At 34.8% G+C, this 24,406-nt stretch overlaps 1 protein-coding gene across 2 annotated transcripts in view; it reads left to right on the top strand.

The window, feature by feature from the left end:
* The window catches only part of SPOCK3 (SPARC (osteonectin), cwcv and kazal like domains proteoglycan 3), a 114,402-nt gene that overhangs the window by 83,144 nt on the left and 6,852 nt on the right, over positions 1 to 24,406 (top strand). For both annotated transcript variants that reach the window (XM_027893079.1, XM_027893080.1), the window contains 2 exons: positions 11,359 to 11,478; positions 21,179 to 21,400. In XM_027893079.1, the coding sequence (XP_027748880.1) occupies positions 11,359 to 11,478; positions 21,179 to 21,400 (342 nt within the window). The remainder of the gene's footprint in view (positions 1 to 11,358; positions 11,479 to 21,178; positions 21,401 to 24,406) is intronic.

A 24,406-nucleotide genomic window follows, 5' to 3' on the forward strand; every position in this document is an offset into this window, starting at 1 on the left:
AATGCTTCATATATATATATATATATACACTAAATATATGAAGCACCTAGAACATTGAAACTCTTATGCAAAACTTAGCACTGTGATTTATTTTGGAGCATAACATAGTCATGTACAAGATAGACAGAGAAGTACAATCAGTAGTTGTAGCCTAGAAACCGAACATATTTTCCAGAACATGAGCTCATATAAAGTCTTGCAGATCATAAAGCCTGTAAAACAGCCTTTGCTTTCCGTCTGCTTCAGGCCCAGTGATGCAACATTCAGTTAAATCTGACACAAGCTTTTTAATGGGATAATGATTTATTCTTGACATTTGGACAAAGGGCACAAGGAGCCTTGGAAGTAATTTTTAAGTTCGTAGCTATATATATATTTATATCCAGAAGAAAGTTGAGGATAAGTGTAAGGATAAAATTATACTGAATTTCATTACTACAGAGGTCATTGAATAATTGCACAATCTAGTATTCCTTTTTTCTGTTACTCTACCTCTAAGCAAGATTTCTTTAGACTGGAAGAATGTTTCTTTTGCAGTTTAGGGCTTTCATAGTGGAAATAGAAATGCATATATCCATTAAGAAGGCATTTGCAAAGAGACTGACGATGTTGGCACGCGTTTGTTAAGCACTAGGCAGATGGCCAGTCCGGGTGTGCAGATCACCTGCACTGCATATACAGTGAGTTTGACGAATCTCAGAAGCTTGCAGCTTAATGACTTAAGAATTGTATACCCTTCTGGGAGAGCTGAACATGAAATGGTCTGATCAGAGCTTCTGATCTTGTTCTGATATAATCTGAAATTCTTTTTTATTTCCAGAGTTTTGGGGTAGATAAAAAACACTGGTCTAAAAAAATTGAAATACGGGAACTGTTTTCCTATATTGTTGAGCAATTTGCTTACTGTACCACATGGACATGGATCATTATGTTACATAAAATAAAAAGGGAATATAAAATCCTTATCAAGCATTATAAATGCTCATCAGCGTTATTCTGAACAATGAAAAATTCCTTTTGCAGTAGAACCCAAACAGTAACTGTGAAAACAAAGTGCATCTGCCTGTTGTGATCTTCATAGACGACCTATTTTTTTTTATCAGTATCTCAGTGTTAGACTGCATTATTTAATTTTTTTAAAACTTTGAATTTCTTAACCTGTGAAATATCAGACCATACGAAAAAAATGACGTTTTTCTGAAGACTATTTCCTTGCTTCTTTCAATACTATAAAAGTTTATATGGACTCAAAAATTGCACATAACTGTATTTGTTTTCTTTGTAGTGATTGCATAAATGTCAATCAATTAATTTAGACTAAAATGTTCAGCATCTTACCTTTCTGTAAAAATGTTTTACATTTTAGTATTTTCAAAAAAAGTATGCATACTATTTTGGTCTAGAAGAAAAAAATCACTCATTTAGCAGTATGAAAGGTATGAAATGGTGAAAGGTGTTCTGTTACAGAAACGTGCTGACTGACAAATAACTTCTTTTTACAGAAAAATTTTCAAGCCTAAAGTGATTAAATAGGACACCAAGATTATGTGCTGTACAAGTATATATAAGTAAGGTGTGGCTCATTAGCTCTTGACACTTCAAAATGTGAGAACTAAGGAAAGAAGCAGCTTAGAAAGGGAAAAAGGGTAAAAAAAGAAAATGTGAATAGCAAGGAGATGATGATTCTTTATTATGCCTTAAGCTTGGGAGTTTTGTGCCCATCAGGCAGGTATTTGGCTGCCTTATCTAGGTAGAATAGAGGAGAAGAGCTCATTATTTTTTTATGTTTAGATTGAACTATATGTTTCTATCTTCTGCTGAATAGGTGACCTGGTTTTTTGTTTTGTTTTGGGGAGTTTCTCTGTGTGTGTAGAAAATGAAAAACAAATCAAATCTAGATACCTTATGTACCTGGTTGACTACCTTTCAGAGAGATTTTGGAGAGTTTGTGTAGTTTGCTTCCCTGTGGGACATTATCACTGCCTGTATCCTCAGGAAGTTTCTTCTAATTATCATCACTGCTGAGTGACTGAGTAATCAGAGGAGCTGTTGCCTACATCTTCTTCGCAGGTGATTGATGTCAGTGTCTTTTGAAAATGTCAGGGTTTCTGTTTCCTTCTTTATTAATTCCTTCTAAGGTACTTACCTAACTCTCAGGCATTTTTGGACCTAAAGAGGTGACTAGACATTCAGTATTCTTTTTTTTTTTTTTTTTTTTTTTTTTTTTTTTTTTTTTTGTAAGCTGTTTGTTTGCATCAGATATTTTACACAGTTTTGTGGTGGTAGCAGGTGTGGTGGTATTATTTGACACAGCTCCCTCTTGCTGAATAATACTGAAACAGTATTGCTAAGTAAGACTTGGGCACAAGTCTAAATTGGGAGAGGATTGGCTGGAAAGCAGCCCTGCAGAGAGGCATCTGGGGGTGCTGGTGGGCAGCAGCTCAGTGTCGGTCATCAGTGTGTTCAGGCAGCCCAGGGGGCAAACCCCATCCTGGGGAGCATCAAGCACGGCACAAACAGCCGGTCAGCAGAGGTGACTGTCACACTGCATTTGGCCTTGGGGCGGCCTCCCCTGTAGTGCTGCTGCGAGTGGTTCGGGGCCCCACAGTTCAAGAAGGATGTGAAGGTCCTTGACTGCATCCAGAGGAAGACAACAAAGTTGGTGACAGGGATGGAAGGAATCTATGTAAAAAATAGATGTAATTTCACATTATAAATGTTTCTTACTGCTCTTACTAGGATGTCTTCAAAATTATTATCAGTAGGCATTTGGTTATTTCTTAAAATAATTAAAATATTAGTTTTGTTTTTAAGTCTCAGCTACTGATGCATTATTTTCAGACTCTTACTGATGTCACTTACAGTCTAAACACTTCCACAGATTTTGCAAACAGTCCAGAACAGTGATGCCATTATTATGGCCAATAGTTTTGAAGTCTCAGATGTGGTAGTGAAGAGGTTCACAGTTGATGACATTTGGCAGTTCTTTTCAGCTGTAGGCAGTGGTGCTGATAATCAGCACATCCAGTTAGTTCACATACCTTTCATGGCTTATGATTAATAAGTAAAACTATAACTGAATAGATTACTGCCTGGCATCTCTAATTACCCGCACTTTTTTTGTCTTGACAGGTTCTTAATCACCATATGGAGAAACAATGTGCATTCTAATCATATAGATTTTTTTCTAAAGTACAAGACATTTTCTTGAATAGATTTTTTTTCAAAAAATAATGTCTTTTTTTTTAAACAAAAAGGTTATCTTTTTCTTTATTAGACTGTAAAACTTATGAAATGTAATGTTTCATTGTGAAAAATGTCAACAAAATTGTTTAAACAATCATCATTGTGTTGATCAGTGTGAGAATTCCCTTCTTCTTCAAAGAACCAAGTAGCTGGTCTAGACAGCACCAAAGTGGGATGAAATTCTGGCTGCACTGAAATCAGCAAGAATTTTTCTACTGATATCAATATGATAAGGATTATAGGATTACTTTTTTCTGTTTTGCATACACATGGTGCTGATTTGTGCCTGCTGTAAGCATTTCCTTTCAAAAACTTCTGTGCTTGCAAAGTAGCCATGCAGATAGACTGCATGCAGGTAGACAGCAGTCTCATGCAAAAAAACTGCAGCTGGAAAAGAAGCATTTCCTGAAACCTGTCATGACTAGTATGTTTCTTCTTATACTAAACATGACAGGATCTCCATGTCTGGGCCACAAATTTGGGGGTGAAGGAATACAGTAGGACACATAAGAGTATATTCCCACTTCAAATAATGTATCTCATTGCTTTGCTCCTTGACTTTATCCTGATTATCCACGCTGTTAGTTCACTGACAGATTCCCTGCTGAGGTGAAGTAGCTATTCCCTTTTCAGATGTACTTCTGGGAATAGTTTTCTCCATGGACTTCTTCCTGCAGACTGTATGAATAAAAAAAACAACAGATTTATAGACCTTTAACTTGCAAATAAATGGTATTCTACCAGACACTGTATCCTCCAATACTTTCACACATTCACATGCCTCAACAGTGCATGCTTCCTTTATCCTTATTACTTATTTATAAAACAGCACTGAACAAGTTTCCTCTTCCTCTCCAGAAATAGTTAATTGTAATTCAGTAGGATCACTGTTGGTAATATGGGATTTTTGGATTTAAAAGACGTATAAGAAATAAAACCACATAAAAAATTACCAAGGCTAAATAAATTTATATCTCCATGAATATTCATATACATCTCATAAAAATTCTCTGATCTGCATAAGACATTAATGAACAATCCATTTAGTGTTCAGTGCAGAGACTAGCAAAACATAATTGCACTTCGCTAACATATTTCATATATGCATTTGTAAACATTTTGGATGTTGGTACCCTAATCATATCTTTTTAAACTCATTACTTTCTGCATTTCACCTTCAACTTTTGATTAGTGAATTTGTGTGGAGACACAGCTGCAGATTTGCCGATTACGTTTGCTTAACTAGAGTTCTGATTTCATTGAGACAGTGATACACTGTAGTACAGTTTGCATCCCACTGCAAGCGATTCATGTGCCAGGGGAATTGGGTCCTGCTGTTACATTGCTGTGTAACAGATTAACTGTCATAAGTTTCTTCAGTAGTAGAGAAAGAGCTTGTCTGCCTCTGTTGGCCTCACTTTAGGGAAGACATAAATAACTAGCTAGATTGGAGTGATTCTGCCCTCAGTCCTCAGTGAAAGGTCTAAAGGTAACTGTGCTCTTCAGTGAACAATTTAAAGTGATTAAGAGCGATTTTAGTGATTAAACATTCAAGAAGAACATGCAAGCAAATGCTTAGGGTAAGTGCAAAGTGGTTTAAAGCATCAGATCACAATCTACATACAAAAAGAAGAAAATTACTGCCATGCAGCCTTGGATCTGTTAAACTTAATTGGGATCCAATGTGATGTACAATTCCTTTAGGCCAGATACTTGCAGAGGAGAGTGTAGTTAATTTCTATTAATTAGTGATTCTTGAGCACAGTATTCAAGACAGTCATAGTGAGGCACAATGATAATTTTCTGTCACAATAGAAAGAAGGGTCTAGCAGTCCCTTTCAGGCTCCATGTGCAGAGTTGCCTGGTATGGTAGATTTTTAAAGTCTCTTATCAGCAGTGAACATTTCTGATTTCAGAAAATATCTATTTTAAAAGAGTGAAATAATATATACATATTTTTAAGTTTCTTTGTAAAGAACATTTTCCAAGGATCCTTTTGTCTTTGTCTGCGATGATTCAAAGGGTTGTATGTCAAATTCAGTAAGTCTTTGCAAGACTCTGTCAGTCATGACCTTGAAGGGAAGAATGTCCAGACTTTGTACCAGAGCTGGGTAGTGCTTTCAGGAATCCTTAAAACTGAATTTAGAAAATGACAACACTCTTGGGATATGGCTGTCTGGAAAGCTTTCACTGCTAAGAGTGGAGTATCTTTTTGCTATCTTTTTATTGCTGACTGTCTTCATTACTATGCAGTTTACAGATTAATAACATAATTTTCATCCTCAGAAATTAATAGTTCAGAATAACAGAGTATGATGAGAAATAACCAACACTAAAGGTTAGCAGAAGTTAGCAAAGGAAGACATATATATATATATATATATATATATATATATACACACATATATACACATATACATATATACCTATGTATATATAGAGAGAGACTATCCTCCAGAAAATAAATCAACAAATTCCATAAGAGGTCTGTGGTACTTCTTGCAGACTAAAGAATTAGTATTGTCTTATTTAATTGCAATGTTTTTGTAATTTCATATATTTTAAGTTGAAAGTAGTATCTTGACACATAATTCTGTATGTTGTAGTTTCTACTATTTTTCCTGCACTCAGAGATCATTGTTATATTTAAATGTGAAGTCTTAAAAACTGTGAGGACACGAAAAGATCAGATTTATTTTATGAAAATGTAATTTAATTAAAATAGTTTTGAATTTTATGAAACATTAATCATGAGCAGAATGTCAGTACAGAACATTAATTTTAAACAGTAAGAATAAGCAGCTGCAGTTCCCTGATACGGTATCTGCAGCATTTGTATTAATTATCTCATAACATAGACTAACTGAAGTAGAAAATTCATTGTGTTTAGTTAAATAGTAAGGAAGTCAGAATACTTTTATTTGTTAATTTCAAGGTATCTTCCAAAAATCACTGGCCTCAGAGGTAACAGATGGCTAATAAACGTGATCTTATAAAAAAAAGAAATATACATATGAAAATTTTCAGTTTACAACCTTTAAAAAAAAATAGAAAAACAAACAAACAAAAATACAAAACCAAACCAAACTGTTCTAACTGTACATATGGGACTGTAAAAAGATGACTGAAATGACTGTCCTATCCTTTAGCTACAGGTTTGAAGGGATTTTTGTCCTTCTATCAAATGTATTGGGTTTTGCTACTATGTTTCTTTTTGCTTTATATTACTCATCCCCTTTGTGTCAGATAATGCAGAGCTAGAAATGATGCCCTATATTGCAGGAACTGTAAGGTCACTTGTATACATTTCTGAGACATTTAGAGTTAGCCAAATGGATACTAGCCCTTATTCTAGAGCCATCAATTTTCAATTCAAGCAATATCAGTTCCTCAGGGCTAAATTTATAAACCTAAGCAGACTGGCAACCTTCCAGGGTACTGATGCTGAGTAGGTATGCTTGTTGTAATGTTCCAGTTTACTATAGTAGATACTGTCTTTAAAGGCAACACTGAATTCTAATGGCAATATGAGAGTTACTGTATTTTGAGAAGTACTTTTAAATGCAAGTGCTGGAACTGCTATTTATCAGTGCATCTCAGACGTTTAACATTTACTGTGCAGTCATACAGTAGTACGTGAATGGTAGGTAATGCACTGAAAGGTATTGGACTACGTAATCATCAGCTGCGCACTGCACTAAATAATCCTGCTCAATTAATTCAGAATTGCTGCTGTAACCAGGTTTCTGGATGTTGAGCAATCCTGGAAAGATAGGTGCAATCCTTAAGTTACAGCATCAGGAAATGCTCTTGTACTTTTCAGGGAGAACAGTACAGAGTTACAAGGTAGGTGTGGTAGTATATTTTGTTCTAAGAGGGGTAGTCTTCCATAGAGTGAGGAACCTTCATGTGAATTGCATGATGGTCACAGGACATGAATGGCTGGACACTGTCCTGAGCAACCTGATGTAATTAGACCTACTTTTAGCAGAGAATAAGACTGAATGACTTCTGGAGTTCCCTCTCAGGATAAATTCTGTGATTCTGTGGTCATATGCAGTGATTCCACATAGAAAAAGTTTGAATGGTAAAAAGTCTTACTTTAGCACACACTGATTGCTAAGTTACCCATCTCACATGGAGTAATTTCTAGTTTACTCTAAGAAGTGGTTGATGTGTACCCTGTTCTTCAAGTTGTCCATATACTCTTTATATTTACTTCTTGGTTATTTTATTATATATATGAATTCTTGTCTTTAGTTCTGCCTAATTGAGTGTGATGGTATGTGCTGGGGATGACCTCCCTGTTGTAGGGGCTGTTTTCTTGAAACACGGGAGAGAGCTGTGTGACAAGCACCACCACGTGGTACAATGGTGGAGTACCACATTGTGTCTTGGAAGTTTGCCTTCTGGTAGGGCAGGGTGCTTCACATCTCACACTGAAACAAAGCCTTAATCTTTCTCCTGCAACTTAATCTCACTGGCCATATCGTCAGTAAATCATAGTTTTCAAGCAGACCATGTGGACCTGAATCCATGAGTGGATTCAGGAATGGAAGTGTCATATTATGTTAGGTTATATGAAAACTTCAGGAATATTCTGGCAGCAGGTCACAAAAGAAGACAGATCAATGACTGAGTTCTACACTTAAGTTACTGCTATAAACTAATAATTTCTTCAGGTTTATATAACTTCCTTCCTAACTGTCAGACCTTCTGCTCTTAGAATAGAATATGGAACTGAGGTCTGCTGCTGAAAAAGTCGCTGAAAGTATCTCTTTGCAAAGTAAACAGGTTCAATCTACAACCTTGCCATCCCCTCTGGTATTGTGAATGATGTTACATGGTGTGCGGTGTGTTTATTGCTGCTTTTTTTTTGTTTTTCTAAATCATTTTTCTGACCCTTGACTTAGCAAAAGCTACTCCTTAGTACTTCAGTGTGCTTATTATGTCAATGTCCATTCAATGCTTATTAATCTACAGATAATTTTATATATCTCTGTGTTTACATGAAAAATAAACATTATTAAACATAACTTACTTTCTGTAATGTCAGGAAGCTAAGACTGTTTAAATATGTTAAGGAACTCAATCCAATATGCTCGTCTTGAAATATGTTCTGCTTGTCTTTACAACTTTCAGTAACACTATTTTTACTTCATTAATTAGCTTGAGTTGAAAGGCACTAAAATAACACAGACTGATACAGAATTTTCAAATATTTTTCTTTCAATCACTAAATTATATTCAAATGCCAACACAAATCATAATATTTACTGTATGTGAAAACAGATTGAACAGTTGGTTCCATGTAACATTTAAATAATATTTATCATAAAGATATTTCTTGATTAAGTACCCATAAGTTTTAAGATGCCTTCATTTTTTTCATAACCATAGACGTTGATTTTAGAAGACAGTCTCATTGTTCAAAATGAGAGGAGGCTCCAGTAACCTTTGAGCTACTGACTGCATACTACCTTGTACTAATTCTCATAGTACATACTTCATACTAGAATTGCTTGTAATAGGAGGATTGCCTTGCATTGTCATTATACAAAACCAGAAGTACTTCTAAGCAAATTCAGTACTTCAGAATGGATTCATGTGATTTAATATGCATTTTTTGATTACTGTCTAACCTTCTACAACCTTTACGGTCTGTCTTTCGCCATGAAAAATTCATCTCGCAGTCTATCAGGTGAAATAATAGTCCAAATAGATCTCAATTACCTCATCTTGACCTATTTTAAATCAGTACAGACCAATTCGTACAATAATTTCAGTACCACGTATCTCTACAAGCTCATCACTGGGATGAAAAGTCCCTAAACATATTCTAGAATTTATCAACCCATTCATTAAGACAATTTTTCCTCATATAGCATAACTCTCAGCAAACATGTTTCAGTGGCAAATAGCATCCTACTGAACGGATTGGTAGGTTGATCATCTGTGATACAGAATACAAAGTATATTCACATAAATCCACCTGAGTTAAAGTGAAGTGCTGAGGCAGGTACTGTTCTGAGACAGGATGCAGATTAGAAACAAAGCCAAATGTGTACATTATCAGTAAATATACTTGACATTTTTTGTCTCTTAAAGACTTTACTTAAACATAACTTGCAGTTAACATGCTGCAGCCCAGCTTCTCTGAAAAACAGGTGTGTTTGTGATAATGTCTGGATCCTGTTCTCTGCTTCTTATGACTTCTGATGACTTTCTACTTTTTAGACAGGAGTCTTTATATCTGTTACATGTTGTTCTGAAAGTTCTTGTAAAGGTAAACAGAACTTACTTCCCCTCCCTCCTTCTCTTCTGACTTCCAAGTCTGCAGAGCTGTTCCTTTCATATGTTCCTTTCACTCCACTTTTCTCTGTCCACAATTACATTTGTGTAGTAACTTTTTTAAAAAATTCTTAAATACATTAATCCAGAGGCATTACTGTCATTCCTGATGGGCTCCTCCTTGGCCAGTGGCAGGTTCATTCTGGACCTGGCTGGCATTGGGTCTGTCAAACATGGAGCTTCTGAAAGCCTGGAGCCCCCTGCTACCAAAACCTGGCCACACAAATCCTGTGATTACACGCCTGTAATGGGAGGGGAAATTATAGAGAAGTAGGGTGTCCCATGTTAATAGATGATTCTTTGTGCGAACCTGCCAACTAATTGCAAGGGTTGGTAAACGAAGGTGTCATTGTGGCAAATGTAGAAATCTCACAAGTTTGAATTCTGAGAGGTAGTCTTGATTCAGGAGACCATTTTCATCTGATCCTTTTAATACAACCTTTTTTTGACTACATATGCCTCTTTATCATGCGTTTTTCCCACTTCCCTATCAAATTATCAGAAAAAAATTGTTCTATTACCCAAGAGAAAAGCACAAATACAAGTTTTATTAAAATGTCCGTTCACAGTATATGCAAATGTATGTACCGATTGTGCCTAAGTCTTTCATGGATAGAATCAAAGTATCAAGAGAGACTACATAATCAAATGCTTACATGCTTGCAGTTGTACAGACATTGATAGTTGTTGGCATAATGACACGTTTCAGCCTTACTCTAGAATACAAATAGGTGTTTCATGGTGTAGTTCAATTTAATGAAGTGCTGAAGGCTGTGTCACCAAATGTATTGGATTGCTACATAGTAAAGGAAGAGTAAGCTGAACTGAAGATTTATTTTCAAGAGTGTCACTATGAAGCTCTGCATACTTAGGTATGAACTCTTCAGATTGTACTTTAGTCAGTTACTGGTAGACCCGTAGAGTAGTCCTGATTTGGATGTGATAACTGTTGACAGTGACAGGTATTTTGTTACGTTGGGATAGACGCATCTAGTACTCTTTCCATTCTTTTTCCATTCTGCTCTTGTCATCTTCCAGATACTGTTACTTCTCTTGTCTTCTAGCATACATCAAGCACATGAGAAAATGGAGTTCTGGGAGGGGTATCTTCTATCAGCAAGCAGCTGTACACTTGCCAGTTTGCAGTTAGGCGCTCATGAATTTGGCATGTGAAACTTCATTCAATCAACTAAGATTGAATGAAGCACACTCTTTTAAGCACTTTTGCTGTCAACCCTATTTCCCCTTTTCATGCATAAGCATGGAGGAAGGCAAGTTGGGTGTTCCTGCATCATATGCCTAAATTACATCTGTGACCTGTGCTGGTAGGACTTTCATTAGTATTGACTTAATGAACATGGAAATGAAATGCTGAAAGACTGTAATAGGTGCCTCTGTACTGTACTCATCTGCAGTAAGATGTGAAAATATCTGTGCTGGAACTGTTTATAGAAGTTTGCAGTAGTTTGCAAAGGAAGTTTTTAATTTCTAGGTGTATGTAGTTTCATAATTCCTTTATACGTCAGGCATTTATTTCTGAGGACCCTAATTGGGTTTGGAAGACATAGCTAAGCAATGCAACTGAATTTCATTATATAAGAAACCTGTAGAACATATATGTTTGAATTATTTTGTGTTCTTTGGTTTTGTGGAGGGTTTTTTCCCCCCCTTTTTTTTTTTTTTTATTTTTAGCATACTTTGAAAAGTTCTATTTAACAGCTTGGAGAAGAGTATTTAACAGCTCTGCGTTTTGTTTTTCAGTGTGCAGTGATCTGGAATTCAGGGAAGTAGCAAACAGATTGAGAGACTGGTTTAAGGCACTTCACGAAAGTGGAATTCAGAATAAGAAGACTAGGATTGTTCAAAGGCCTGAAAGAACCAGTAAGAGATTTTTTACTTGTCTTATTTGATGTTTTCTTTGATTCTTTTCTACTTTGGCATTTCCATTGCTAAGACTTGCCTTATTCTCACATGGTTTAAAGAGACGTGTACAAAATCATAACTTTGGGCTTTTCTAAAGTTAATTTCTTACTTATGGCTTAGTACTAACAGACAATGTTCACTTTAAACTTCCGATGTTATTTAGTAGTACAGCTGCTGTTCAGAATGCTTTTATTTGTGAATGCTATCAAATTGAAAGGAAAACACAAAGGAGCTGTAATTATGTGTGACCCATTGTTGCTAGGTGAAGCCACTGTAGGTGCTGCTAAAGAAAAAAACATGGAAAAGGAGCTTGTAAGTAAAAATGGAATTTTCAAGGATGAACTTGAAACTGGGAGAGACTCAGGAGTACTAATGAAATGGAAACAGTAAGGGTCATAATTTGGTTTTAACCCTCTCAAATACTTAAATGGTTTCTTCTCTTGTGGAAAGCAGTAAAACTTTAAAATGTAATTATCAAAGAGCTTATTTTAAATAGCAGTTGAAGTGTGCATTAATAGTTTCAAGAGTCATGTCCTACTGTGAATCAGAGTCAAATTAGATTTGATAAGCCATAAATTAATGGCTTAATATGAAGAGGTTAATATGAAGAGCAAACTATGACACTTCCAGTATATGTTTCACAGAACTTGACCACCACCAGCTTCTTACTTTACTTATTTTATTATTAGCTTTTTTGAGTATTTGAAATATTTTTTTATTATTTTTCTTTACTTTTGTTTGATTACAATTTGTGGCATTAATTTCTCTTTTTTTAAGAAATCGATTAATTTAATTTCATTGGAAATATCATTGTGTCATTTGTTCATCTAAGTATGATGAAGTGCAAGCACAAAGTTCTTAAGTGTGAGATTTTACCTTTAGACATCTTTTTTGACCTTTTTTCCGTAAGCACACAGGTGGTATTAATAAGACCTATGATTGATACTTGAAGTGGTCAACTCTATTATGATGAGTATCTGGATGTAATATTTATTTTGTCACTTGTTTGTTTGCAAATTTTTATAATAGCAATCAAGGACTGTATTTAGACTTAAGAGCTAAAATTTTAGTATGTGTGACTAATAATGCAGGAGTCTCTTGAATTTTTGAATCTTGTCGAGTTTGGAAGCCTTAATGTCCTCTCCTCTGACAGTGTAAAGGATCCGCATATATTTTAGGGGGTATCTGAAATTTAAGGCACAAGTTAGATTGGATCCTATTCTATCATTTTTTTGAGAGATAGAATCAAGAATTGATTTGGATGGCTAAGAATAATCTTTGCAGGGCTCTTTTTCATCAGCAGGTAAGAAAGTACAATCTGTATGGAAAAATCTGTTTCCTGTGCACTACTGACTTTAAACTCCTGTCAATATCATGATGTCAGAAATGTTTGACTTATGTTTGTATCATGGTACCAGAAATTGGAATGGTGAATGAAATATTTATTGCTATCCCGATTCTAAATTAGATGGAAGTGTGATGATAGGCTTTGGTATGTTCTGTTTATTTTTACTAAAACAAAGTAAATCAAATTCTAGAAAATGATTACATGTGAGACATTCAGTTTTTCGTATATTTTCTTCTTTTCTTTTTCTTTTCAAAATGAAAAATCCACACTGCCTCACAAAAACATTTGAACTATATGATAACTGTTTAGAGATTAGTGTTTTAGTACTCTGGTCAGTTACTCAAACTGCATGTTGGTAATCGGGAAAAAATATAGCTTTCAGATATAAAAGATTCCATTTGTGCAGTATTTATTTGATTTTATAAATAACTGGTATTTACATGATTGTATTAATCTGACAGGCTACTGCAGAAAGGCAGTCCATCTATATACAGAAAGCAATGGAATGAATAGATATTATATATATGAATAGTTTTTTCCTTTGTGGATTTCGGGATGCACAAATTATCTTAAAACTGGTTTTGTTCATGCAACTGTATGTTTTTTCTAGTATGTACATTTCTGTACTTCAGAATTTCTCATTTGAGGCAGCACAATATATATCTCATCTTATGAGGAGTTAATATGTCTGTGGTGTAGAAGGAAATCCTGTATCATTATGTCCCTGTAAATGCATAAAGAAACAAGAAATAATGATAACCATTCAACATGGTAATGTCCTTACTAATAACATGAAGCAGTTCTTAAAATTGTTCTTGAAGAGCTAATCTCTTGAGTAATATCCCTCTCTGTCTCTCTCTGAAGTAATAGGAGGTCAAAGACATTAGGCATACTGATACACAAACATACCAGAGCTGCCCAGCCCCTGTGTTGGGGATGTTAGAAAGCTACACCTACAAATAAATCTTTCAAAGAACTTATCATGTATAATGAATTTGTACTTACATATACACATGAGACATAGTGGTCTGTACAGAACAATAGCTATGACAAAAAAAACCACCTGAATGCAACTTCCTCTTTCAGTGTCCTAATTATTCTAGCAAATCCCTGGAGTTGTTCGTTACCCCTGGGGAGTTAAAAATCTGTTTTGGCACCTTTTCCCCCAGGCCTTCCTTTATTCTTGTCATAAAGTTCCCTCCTCACTGAAAAACTGAATTTAAAAAAGCAATTTCTGACACCCTTTCTGCTTGTCTGTTTGTGTTTAGGATTTTTCATATTTCATTCTCTCTGGTGGCAATTGGAACAGGATTTATTAAAAGACTTGGGCACAGTTCTTCTGACCAACCCAGATGTGGTGCAAGTGTGTAGTGCCTTGCTGGAGTTTTTCGGAATTGTTTCAGCTATTAAATAATCCACATTGGTCCATAAAATCATTCATATTACTTCTAAACAAATCAAGCGATAGTGTTTAAGTTGTTCTGCTGGAGCCATCAATATTCCGATAACAAGTTAAAAGTGTAAGGTGCCTACATTGTTGTGTTTTTACAAGAATAAGGTAATTTTGCTTTACTGACATGTTTTTTTTTTTTTTCCAAAGCTATATCTTATTAGTAATTCAGACTAGACTATTTCAAAAAAACTATAGGGTTTTGTTTCCAAAATTCCTTTTATGTCCATTTGTATTCAAATGGAATATATCTAGAAGTATAATTGACATAAATACTATATAAAAATTTAAATCTTTTCCTCAAACCATTTGAGGTCTAAATCAGTGACAAAGGATGCTCTACCGTCATGCTGCAGTAATACCCCCATTATTTTTCCCATATGGATAGGAAAATATGGAGTTAAAAAATAAAGTGACATTTTATATAGCTATTTAAATTCTATTAAAATATTGTTCTATTTCTGTATTAATTTTGTGTGATAAAACACAATATTAATGTATCGTATACAAAGCACAAAAAGTACCACAGTCCCACAAATATTTCTTACAGGCACTCTATTTCTGAAGAGGACTTGTACACTTAGTCATGTTAGAAGATGAAAGACCAGAGGCCAAAAGTAAAAGAGAGTATTCTTATGTCTTGGAAATAATATCATTATTTGGAGTCTAATACACTCATAATTTTAAAAATAACGTAAAAATACAAGTAGTCTGAAATGAAATTACATATAATTGGCTTGTCTAGAACTAGCATAGTGAGATATTATTTGACTAAAATTGACAAATCCCCATACAAACTTGGAGCAGGAAAAGACCAATTTTGTAAAAAAAGGTAAATAAAATAAGCAACTTCAGATTTTTTTCTTGGAGGTTTTTATTTCTTTCTGACTATCTTAAATTCCTTATCCATGAAGAGACAAGCTGATATTATACAGTGATCAATTACAATTCCCTGATCTTCATTGCTGAAGCATATTTGGAAATCCTGAGGTACAGACAGAACTTGTAAGCAGAACAATAAGGTTTTTCTTACTCTTGTCAGTACTCTTCCATATAGTCGCTGTGCAGTTGTAAGAGCTAGAAAGAGTTATGATTTTAAATGGCATTTTTGACATCTTCAGGATGCTGACTGCCTGAGATTTTGTCTTAATTCCTCAGATTGTCTCAGGAAATGTCACATAAGCTGTACTGCAAAGTTGTACAGGCTGGCAACCTGAACCATAATTCTCGTTTGCTAGAAAGAAAAGGTTCTTCTAATGAATTTCTGCATGTATCAGGTTAGCTTATGCAAAGATATCCTTAATGCAAGAGTCTGGAGGAAGAAATCCATCATAGAAGTAATTCTGACCAAGGATTTTAATTAATTCATCTCTACTTAAAATTAAGACTCTGAATGAACTAAATCAGTATTGTTGACTGAAGTTGGTTTTTACTCTTTCATTTTTACAGAATTATTCTTATGCACAATGAAGTATACAGGGATGTTTGTTATAGCATTTTATTTTATTTATTTCTCCTCAGATATCTTCTACTTTTCTTTGACAGTCACACTTATTAATAAAATGGTCAATAGGATGTCCCAAATAATACATTTCATCCTAACTCTCAAGATATTAGGAAACTGATAGCCTCCAGCAATAGGATTCACCATGATTTATCCCTCTCCTCCCCCATAAAATTCTTTGTAACACTTTCTTGAAAAGTAGAGACTTCAGGATGCAAACCGTTACAGGTGTTTAAAGGACACTGCAGCTGTGCTTCATTTGTTCCTCTTGTACATTTTGTTGTAAAATGAGAGTCAGCTTTCCTAGGTTTATCATAATACCTTTGGTACCTTCCCCATGTACCATTTTCCCCAGGGCCAGGAGCTGGTCTCCAATGATCCCTGTGGTCCCTTCCAGCTCAGGATATTCTTTATTTCTGTTCTGACCTAACCCAGCTTTAGACAGGTGACAGAGAGTGTTAAAGCTGTCTCCTTCTTGGGCTAGTGTGGAGCCAGATGAGGCTCACCTAGATCAGTACTGTTGTGATGAAGTACAGCAGAAGGCAGTCACACTTGCTTAGTCCTCTTTATTGTAGTCTTTCCTGCTCGGGTCTGTCCTGATTACATTGGGAAGTAAAACATTTTCTCAGCTTTTAGTCAACCTGAGCTGTGAAATGCTGTTAACTGAAGATTTTCTGCAAGCCCAAATATTACAAAAATCCATTACAGTTGAAAACCTTCTTGCTGTGCAGCTGGCACTCTGAACAGATAAAATCCATGGTCTAGGTCACAGTTAGGACTCTGACAGAGTGCACATGTGTTTATTCACGTGTGATTTGTCAGTTTTTTTATTGTTTCAGAGAGTGTACTGGCATTGGAAAGAATCATTCACTTTTTGATGTATTAGATAAACAATTTCTGCATAATGCAGTATGTGAGCCCTATCTGTGTATGTATGCTGTTTTGGTTTCCACATGAAGTCAAAATTTTTCTTCCTCAATATACACAAGTATTTATTGCTTATGTCCTTAATAAGCAAGCAAACAATAGTTTTACCTTGGAAAGCAGATTATATTTACTAAGAGTTGAAATTCTCCCCTGAGAAATAACCAGAAACAGGAGCATTTCTGTTGGTTCCTTTTGAGTAAATGTTTTGAATGCTTAGTGTATAAGCTGTGGAGGAGGGCTATATTTCTTAATAATTTTCCCCCTAGGATTGTTTTGGCCTAGAAAAAGAGCTTAAGCTGGCACTTCACATTTTTCTAGACAGTGTTCAGAAATAGCTTCATAAAAGCTCATTTTATTATGGTATATGGAAATAGGTTTTAAATAAGTGGTTAAAATTAGAGAAAGAGAAAATCTTATTTCATAATTTAGTCATCTGAGCAGCATTTTTTGCTCTCCTCAGTATAATGTCCTGGTAGTTCATAATTAAGAATAAATTACTATCATTCAACATACCAATTCATCCCCCTTAGTTTCTGCTTAGTGTTTTCTGTCAGAACTGTAAAAAATGTCTGAAAAACAGCATTCTAGTATGTAATGTGTAACTGGGGCTACTGATTTGCTAGTACTAGGCCACGTGGTGATTTTTTGATTCTTAGTTCTGTATCACCTGACCCCTTCATTTGTCAAATCACGTTAGCAGATGCTAAACTCTAGATATGTACCTAATTGCTTTTCTGTCCCTTTTTCGCAAGTATAACATTTCCAGGGTGACAGATGTATTCTTTTATCAATGTTGTAATAGTGGGAAGAAGTCATTGCCAAGAGAAAATACTTCTAGATAATCTCAAGTTTGGACAGTTCCTTAAAGGTTCTTTTAAATTGAACCAAGAATTTTACTTTACCACAGTATTCTCTAAAAGAGTTGATAATGTGGAAATGGAACTGATAGTGATGATCTTTTTGTGGTGTAGCAGTTCTGGAAGAGGTGGACTGCTCCATTTTATATCTAACAAAGCTGCCTCTATCTCTGTCAACACATGCTGGCTTACCTCTGAAATGCTTGAGACGTTTTTATTTGTTTCACCAAAACTAGAATTTACCTAGATTTCAGACATTTCTATACTGCAGTGACTGATGGTTGTGAAATAGTTTGGCTTGATGAAACAAGACAAACGAAAACTTAGAAGATACGTGATTTTCACTATTTAAACGCTAAAATTGTGTATACTAGAGAAGAGGAAAAAAAATAGTAAAAACAACAACAAATATACCTGGGCTATAAAGGAAAATAGAAACTACTTCAGAACCAGACTCTGAGAAAGAGACAAACTGCTTTCAAGGTAAAGCATGATCAGTTTTAGAAATTATTAAATCAAACAGTTATTTAGTAGAAAGCTAGACCCCATGACCCGCAGTGCTGTTTCTCCAGCATATGATACTATTTAATAGATAGGTTATGACAGCTTTAATAAATGTAAGCTTTATTTTCCAGGCTTGGAAATAGCATAAAAAATTTCATATATGAAGTGTTATTGTTTAAACTAGGTTTATTAGTTCTGATGTACCGGTTATAATACATCCCTGTTTCTGAGAAGAGTATGCCATGCATAACAGACTTCAAACGTGATATTTAAATATTTAACTACATTGAACCTTAAGTGGATTTATTGAAAATATTAGAACATAGTGACATTTTTCTGGTGCTATCCTGTTGATATCAGTGATCTGTAATAAAATCATTGGTCTTTTAATGATATTGCTGACTCCAGTGCAGTTTTTTTAAATTCAAGCTCTGTCCTTAACTATGACAAAGGTAATAGAGAAAAGGCTGGTGAGACATTACTATTAGGCACACTTTTTAAAAAATCTAAAACCTGTATAGAAAGAGGTAAGGAAAAAAAATGAAGAATAGGAACAGAGGATGAACTCAATTCACAGGCTAATGCCAATTAAGGGAATCAAGAAAAAAATAGGGATAAAGTCTTACACAGTTGTACAATATTGTTCCACCCTTAATGTAGTGATGCGTACAACCTTTGAAATGTTCAATGTTCTTTCACTACTCTTCAGATAAATTTATTTCTTTTTGGAGTATAATTTGAAACTGATTGAGAAGTAAAATAAGCAATTGTTCGGGGGTTTTTCTGCTTTTCCTTAGTATAGTTTATTAAATACATAGTGCTGTCTTCTAGTGTCCTAAAATACAAAGTACTTTATGATGTGAGCTTTGCCAGCTTGGACCATAAACACTAATTTAAAGATACTTTGCCTGCAGTTTGAAAGTGATGCTTCTTTCAATACATTTACGCTCAAAATTCCACATGCAGATGTATTATCTACAATTACTTACTTTGTCCCACAAGATATACCTGAATACACCCTTGAAGTGGCTTTTATCTTATATTCCCATATAGCTGGCATCTCATTAATTAAAATCTGTCTCCTCATGGTTGCTCTTTTTCTGCCCCTTCTCTTACAGTTTGGTGAGCTGGCCAGAGTGCTAAATTCAGAAAAAAAATGTGAGCACAAGAATAAATTCTCCCGTCATGCAGGTACACAAAAGGCAGGATAGGTGACAGTACGTTTCATGTCTACCTCTTTCTGAATCCAAGGTCGTGAGGAGGATCTCTAGCTAAAAGCAGGAGTAGGAGAGAAAGTGTTAAGAGGCCTTCAGGAACAGAGCCTTATAGGTAAATAATGTTATACTGAATATTTAATCTTAAATAAAATGTTTTAAGATGAAGGAACCTTCAAGAATTTTTCTAATCAGAAACACCTGTTGAATAATTTGATATCTTTTACAGATAAAGTTGAATAACACATCTACTGTATTATGCTTATTCATTCTGTTGGGTCCTCATTGCTTTTCATAATACACAGAAAAGAAGTTTTGTCTTTGCATGTTAACAGGGACTGGAGAGGAAGAGAGAGGCCATTGGTTGAATGCTTGGCTATGTTTTTAAATTGTGTTAAACTCATGAAAAATATTATAAATATCAAATGGCTGGCCTTTTTTCTTTTTTTTCTTTTTTTTTCTTTTTTTTTTCCTCTCCTTTCTCTCAAAGAAAAATAATAATTAATGCAATAGATCATCAGGGAACAAAGAAAAGTGAGATCACCCTGATGAAAAGTCGTAGTTAGTTTAGGATTTCTGGGAAAAGGGGATTTATGTGGTGGTCTGACTTCCACAAGGAATTTTTGATGCTATCAACTTTCTTTTACTTTCTGAAGTGGTCGTTCTGCCATAGTATGGACATCTACATATGCAGATATATATGTAAAAGAAAATTTACTGACTTCTAAATACAGTTACTGCGTTATCCAATTTAACCTGTTTTAGCGGTATAGAAGTGCTTTTCAGATTTCTCTAATGTTGTCAAAACAACAGCAAAGGCAGGCAGACAGGCTTGATTTTTACCAGCAGTAGAAATTGGGAATTCCTGTGTCCTCTCATGTCAACTTTTCTATAGTCATATCTACCAATCTCATTTTGACTTAAAAGTTTCCAGACGAATACTATTTAGTAGCACTAAATCTCATTCTACATTAAGATATATACTTAAGTGCCTGGCCATATGCATGACCCATAGCACATGAACAAGGAAAAAAGTGTGTATATATTGTATGCAGCTCACATCTTCAACATAGGTGAGAGTCCTGATGGTTTCTGAATTTCCTGTTCATGTCCATGTGCAAGTCTGCATGTACTTTAGAGTTCATAAAAGAATCACAAACATGAGGTCTGAGCTCTGGATGCAGGAATAATTAACTCAGCTTGTTCCAGCTGACCTTTTTCCAAGCAATGATTTAGGAAGTTGCAGGCTCTATCAGTAGGTCTGATACTGGCAATCAGCTGCTCTTAGCAATCATCTTTTCCATGGCATCCTCAGAGATAGAAAGTACACCAGGTAAAAAGATAAAGTACAAATTTCAAAGCATTGCTGAGGCTGACTATCATTACTTTTTCACAGATTTAGATGTATATTGATGGAACAAAAAAAACCAGCCCATGGACTCCAACAAGTTATCTGGAATTTATTTCTCTTAACTTTGCAAACTGCTTATCCTGATTTATAATATCACCTAAATTCCTTAACAGAATTATTTTCCAGGAAATCATTGTATTTCATTTATTAGCATGCATAATGTGTGTCTGTAGTTATGACATTTGACAAGAAAACTTGTATTTCTAAATGCTTTGAGACCGACGATGGGATTATTTTTTTAGCAGGTTAATTTAATTATCTTTAAATTGAGTCTGACATATAATTTATTTATAGTATTTCAATAACCTACACTGTGTATATACTGTATATGTGTACCACCAGAGCTGTTACCGTGATGCAGCATTCTTTTGTGGTGGCTGAGCTCAGCAGCTGCTCTATCTTTCTTAGTGTATAATTTTTATTATTTTTGTTTTGCCTCTTAGGATTTGATACCAGCATTTTGCCAATTTGCAAAGACTCCCTTGGCTGGATGTTTAATAGGCTTGATACGAACTATGACCTGCTACTGGACCAGTCGGAACTTGGAAGCATTTACCTTGACAAGAATGAGCCGTGCACCAGGGCGTTCTTCAATTCTTGTGACACATACAAAGACAGTTTGATATCTAACAATGAGTGGTGCTACTGCTTCCAAAGACAGCAAGGTAAAAGATGAGAACAATCTGTGTATGTAAATGACTGACCTTTTTGTTGGGCTTCATCTTTTTTTAATATATTAAGAAGATTACAGTAAACTACAAGCTCTTTAAGTGCTGTACAATGAATTTGTGTTGAGGTTTTTGACCTATGGTGAATACCTAAAATGAAGTAAAAAAATCACAAACAAACAAAAAACCCCAACCCAACCTAAATGGAAAGGCCTGCTAAAAATTCAAGAATTCTAAATGAAGTGCAAAACAGCAACAAATGCTTTTACAGCTATATTGTTCCTTGTGCCAACATCCAGTACATATGTAGAGAGAACATAATAAGGAACAAAATTACTTAAATTATTTCTTTCACAGTCTACTTTGCCTAAATTATAAAAGAAACTTTTTCTTATTGCTAATGTAGAGTATCTTAATGTTCTGTGAGCCTAATAAAATAGCTGAATGAATAGTATAGATAGTTATTTCCAGTCATTTGGATCTAAAACCAGTAGATTTTTATTGCCTAGTTAAAAATCTTGTTAATGTTCTGATGTTATGCAAATAAACACAGCCTATAAGCATTATTTTTCTGAGGACTATAAAAATTTTTAGATGTTGGTGAGACATCACATATATTATATAAACAAACTATTTATAATGTATCAAGAAATTTCCCCATCAGATATTGTCCGAAAGTGGTCAGAATTGCCCCTTCATTTCTCTTACTAACATGAGGGAGTTTTTTTGAAGGATAAATAGCAACCAGGGTTTAAATTTATTCTGCCAGTAGAGGACATAAAATGATTTGGTGGAAATTTTGCAAAGTCAATTCAACCTGTTTGAAAATTTTAGTATCAATTTTTAAATCTCACTTTTGCCCTTAAAACTGTCATGATAAATTCCCATTGTCACTCAACATGATTCTGATTTTTTTGGAAATAAAGGTTTTTATCATGCCACATCTACCAGTGGTAATACTAAATAAAAATAAAACTATACTTCTGTAGATAAATACTGAATAGCAGATTTCTTTTCTTTGGTAACTTTGCAGTTAAAAAGCTAACATTTAAACTTTCAAAAAGCCTTGTTTGTTTCATAGTAGAAAAATAATTTTGGCTTTTATTTTATAAGCATGTATGTAGTGCTGAAAAAATTAAAAAATAACCCATCACAGAAGTAAAGTAGTTCCTAAAGAACATAACATGTTTTGTTCAGTTGTCTTTAAAATTAAAAAAAAAAACCAAACCACCACAATAATTTCAGCTTAATATATAAAGAACTTTGGAGAGCAGCATAATTCTTACCAGTTGCCAGCGGAAGTACAACACATAATATGTGGCCTAGTATGGTGCAGAGTTTTTCTACCAATTTATATAATGCATGTACGACATAACCAGGGCTTTAAGAAAACACTTCCATAGTTTAGTTTCAGGTAGTTTTGCATTCTATAGCCTATAAACTGATTTTGTCTAAAATATTTTCTCAGCAGACTGCTAGAATCTGAGGATGGTATTGTAAAGACTGATCTAAATGCTACAGAATGTTATTAATGGTACCCCATTAGATCCAGCTTTCGGTGACACTGATTCTCCACATTGCAGAATCCAACATAATCAAGCTTTCCTTCCTGTTTTTACTGATTTCCTCACTGTCTTGATAATGGTGTTGAGATCAGACACTGATTTTAAACAGATTAGATAGACTTTGATACCACAATGTACAAGCATATAGTAGAAAAGGTGTGTCCTCAACATTGTAAATGAAGTGAAGTGTCAATTTCGGCAATCCTTGCAGATTACACACGCACTTCATCCTTCCAAATTAGCACTGTCATCAAAATCTGTTTTCTCCTTTTTAGTTGTAAGGAGAAAAAAGAAACCTGTAGTCTTATTTTGTCATGTCTTATTATTAACTCTTGCACAACAGTCTGAGTCCTAACTCCTAGTATTAGTAACCCACTGAATTCTCTTTAGTTTGCAGTGTTATGCTAAAACTTTGGAATATATTCGTATTTGGTTGTTTTACTTGATTGAACAGTCTAAACAAGGCCTTTAACTAAGCCTTTGCTATTAATAGCAAACAGATGGCAAAGTAGAGAAATTCACTGGCTTCTTTCTGATGTTTATCAAAAGAAGTTGATATTAACAGAATGCTTTGAGCCATGTAGAGCAGCTTCCTGTATTCATTGAGTTTAGTAGCTGCTTTCTGGGCAGATCAACAGCACTTCTACAGGTTTTACAGCACTGTTCTTGATTAACAATGTTCAAAAGTGAACACAAAATTTAGTCAACAGTATGTATCATAATGGGATAGCAATTTCATTGTGCTTTTTGAAAGCACATAGTATTGCTGAAGTCGTTATCTGAGAAGCCCTCATGGTCTTCAATCTTAGCTTCATGATGCTAGACTGTCAGGATCAAACAATTACTTGCAACTCTTCTTTCTTTCTGCTTGAGGTATGCCATGATGCATTACACTGCACTAGACCCATTACTGCACATTGCTCACGACTTCTAGTCAATATAAGCAACTTCTTATGAATACTGAAGTCAGATCCTTCTTGTGGAAAAGATGATCTTCCTGTAGTAGCTGTCCCACCTTGACTAATGCTTAAAGACTTACATACGTCTCAGTGATGCTTATTGCATTTTTTCTTGTCTTATTCTGCTTTAAATGTAGTTTATTATTTCTGAGATATCTCTAAGACACTATAATGCATTTCTGCAATTCTTAAAAATCTGCACTTTGCTGGTACTCTTTGCAAGTCTTCCTGTGTGCTTTATTTGCTATTGCCCTCAAGTTTCAACAACAGATCGTGTAAGTGCTTCAGTGGCCATCTCTAGAACTTGTTTTCTTAGTTGTTTGATGCTAACTTGTCACTTTAGTGCTTGCCTAAATGCTGAGGCCTTTACAGTGTCAACCTTTTAATAGATTAATGTTTTTTTCTGCCAGTAATTCATCATTATTGTAGTGTTGTTTTGTGGCATCACTGATCCAGAGTAGAAGAGTACGCAGTTTTGC

Source organism: Empidonax traillii, unplaced genomic scaffold (genome assembly GCF_003031625.1).
Source record: "Empidonax traillii isolate 1590-97213 ecotype Southwest subspecies unplaced genomic scaffold, ASM303162v1 scaffold379:size601899, whole genome shotgun sequence".
NCBI classification, from domain to species: Eukaryota; Metazoa; Chordata; class Aves; order Passeriformes; family Tyrannidae; genus Empidonax; species Empidonax traillii.